Genomic DNA, 2500 nt, shown 5'->3' on the forward strand with positions numbered 1-2500 from the left:
AAAGAATTCATTTCACGTTGCTTTGCGATCGTTTCGTTATCTGACAGGTGGCTCATGGTGCGTCTGTAGAGGTTATGTCCATTTGATGTTGGGAGTGAGCTTAAGCGTACGCAAACATTTGATCACTATAAACAAATCATCTGTGTGGTTGTTCGGCAAAAAATTGCCGAGCCCTCATATGTCACTTAACGACGGGAGAGTCCATGTATATATATAAATACATTTCAATTATCCCCACGTGGTGAATTGCAATGCAATATATATATATATATATATATATATATATATATATATATATATATATATATATATATCATAAAAGAAGGAAGATGCTCACAGTTTACATAGTTTTAATATATTTTAAATGAAAGAATATTTTGTTTGTCGACCGGTTTCGCTCTTGCTAATCATGTCATTGAAATTATTGCAATTTCGTATTTTCTTAAGAAGATTTTAGTCCGTGTTCTTGTGTGAAAGTTTGTGAATGAATAAAAAAGTAGAAAAATCTAAGGGGAGGTAATTGGTGATAGTTATTTCTCGGGACAGGGGAGGTAATTACTCATTTTTTGAATGAGTTAAATAGACACACAAAAACTTATAAGCTAAAGTAGTGAGATGAAATATGTACAGTGATGGATATGTAATCATGAATTAAAACATATACTGAGGCCAAAGTTTGTTATGCGTTCATATTTAGGAGTGTTCTGTATTTTTCAATTAATAAATTTTCTTTATTTAAACGTTCTTGTACAGAAATTGTTTCTTTAAACTGGTAGATGGAGAAAACAGAAATTTGATTTGAGATTCCCTGCACATAGGAGTGACAGACATTTAATCTTGGTTTAGATATCTATCTAGGAGAAAGAAATTCCGAAGTAACACCCACCTCATTGCGAAACCGGAGATTTTGCTCTTGCTTGTTTCTGAACTTCTTAGCTTTGTAAGTGAGAATCTTAGCAGTGTTTTGCAAGCTGTTGTTGAGTTTAGATATCAGCACAGACATTGATAATGGCCTGTCTTTAACATCTAGGATAATATCATTTGTCAGTGATCGTCACACTCGTCTATGAGTTGAGAGCTACTATGATACATGTATGTACTTCATAAATATATTACTCATGAAAATTTTAATTTTCATAGCGAGAAACAAGGAAAATCCATGCTGATTAATCAAATAGAAGGTTTACAGAGTACCATGCCTATGAATACGGAAAATTATCTACAGGAATTATACCAAGTCGGAATTTGTACATAAATATATCAAGGTAAACTATGTGTCCTTGGACATATCTTTATGCTTACTAGAACACATTTCAGATCCTTCATCTTCATTACATAGAGATGTTATAAGAAATTCGTTGCAATTCTCCACGAAGAAATTGTATCATTGCACCGAAAATGATCGGCAGATATGAAGTTGAAGGTGAATTTGATGTGCCATTTTTCCTTTAAATATATGAACACAATAAAGGGAATTCGTGGTGTGGCATTTATACGAGAGAAAGCTTAATCGCAACATACTAACATTGCAAAAAAAAAAAAAGATAATAAAGAAAAAAAAAAACACTTGCTAATTACACAGCACTTACGTGTGGCTTAGTCGTTAGAGCATTGCACTCACAGTCGCGTGATCGTTGTTTCGACTCCCATATCAGTTTCGACTCCCAGATCAGGTGCTGCGTAGTGTTGTTGATCAAAACGCTTCATCGCGCTTTCCTTTGTGATCACTTCGACATCTGATGCGTGATGCATCATGCACCAGTACAAGCAATGTCGATTAGATGGAGAAAGGGAGCTAATGCATAGCATAAACATTTAATCACAAATATTCTGTGCAATTTGTCGAACAAGAAATTACGGCGCCCCCATCTGTCGTCTGAGCCAGGAAAACATACGACTCACGCAGCATGTTTTCTGTAGGGACATCTTTACAGTAAAATTGAATGGTTGCTACAAATACAATTAGTGTCTTTCTGACTCTCATCTTTTTAGCTACAAAACGTGAAGTATCAGTTGATAGAAATAGCCAAGTAGATGGGATACCGAATGTTTAGAAGGACGAGAGGTGCATGTTCATGGCCAACATACTAGGTTCTCAACAGCTTAGCTTATCTAGCTCCACGTCGATATAATCCAGTTATGCGTTATAATCCAGTTACGTAAGCAAATAGTAGATGCATAAAGTTCACGAATATTTCGTTTATTCGTCGTGAAGAATTACTGTTCTGTTATCTTGGATCTTATAAGGATGCGTTAACAACGCATTTCTACGTTAAACTTGATCACTACCACAGCAAAGTCAAGTCAACAATGAATGAAATTTTCCATAGATACACAAGATCGTGCCTCAGTAGAATTGGTTTTAACAACTCAATGCAATAAAGTCAAGGGTTTTAAATTATATATACTCTATCAATAACTAATTAATCCTAATTAAAAAAGTAGTGATTAGTCTGATTTTAATTCCTGTCGTGGTTTGTCTTTCAACGTCTGAAGTTCG

At 34.6% G+C, this 2500-nt stretch overlaps 1 protein-coding gene across 1 annotated transcript in view; it reads left to right on the forward strand.

Moving 5' to 3' along the window:
* LOC106882255 (hypoxia-inducible factor 1-alpha) overlaps positions 1 to 2500 on the forward strand; it is a 44195-nt gene that overhangs the window by 38718 nt on the left and 2977 nt on the right. Inside the window, exon 12 of the mRNA XM_089355570.1 lies at positions 1141 to 1265. Within this exon, the coding sequence (XP_089211696.1) occupies positions 1141 to 1255 (115 nt within the window). The 3' untranslated portion in view covers positions 1256 to 1265. The remainder of the gene's footprint in view (positions 1 to 1140; positions 1266 to 2500) is intronic.

The sequence above is a fragment of the Octopus bimaculoides genome, chromosome 7, assembly GCF_046866305.1.
Source record: "Octopus bimaculoides isolate indiv1 chromosome 7, ASM4686630v1, whole genome shotgun sequence".
NCBI classification, from domain to species: Eukaryota; Metazoa; Mollusca; class Cephalopoda; order Octopoda; family Octopodidae; genus Octopus; species Octopus bimaculoides.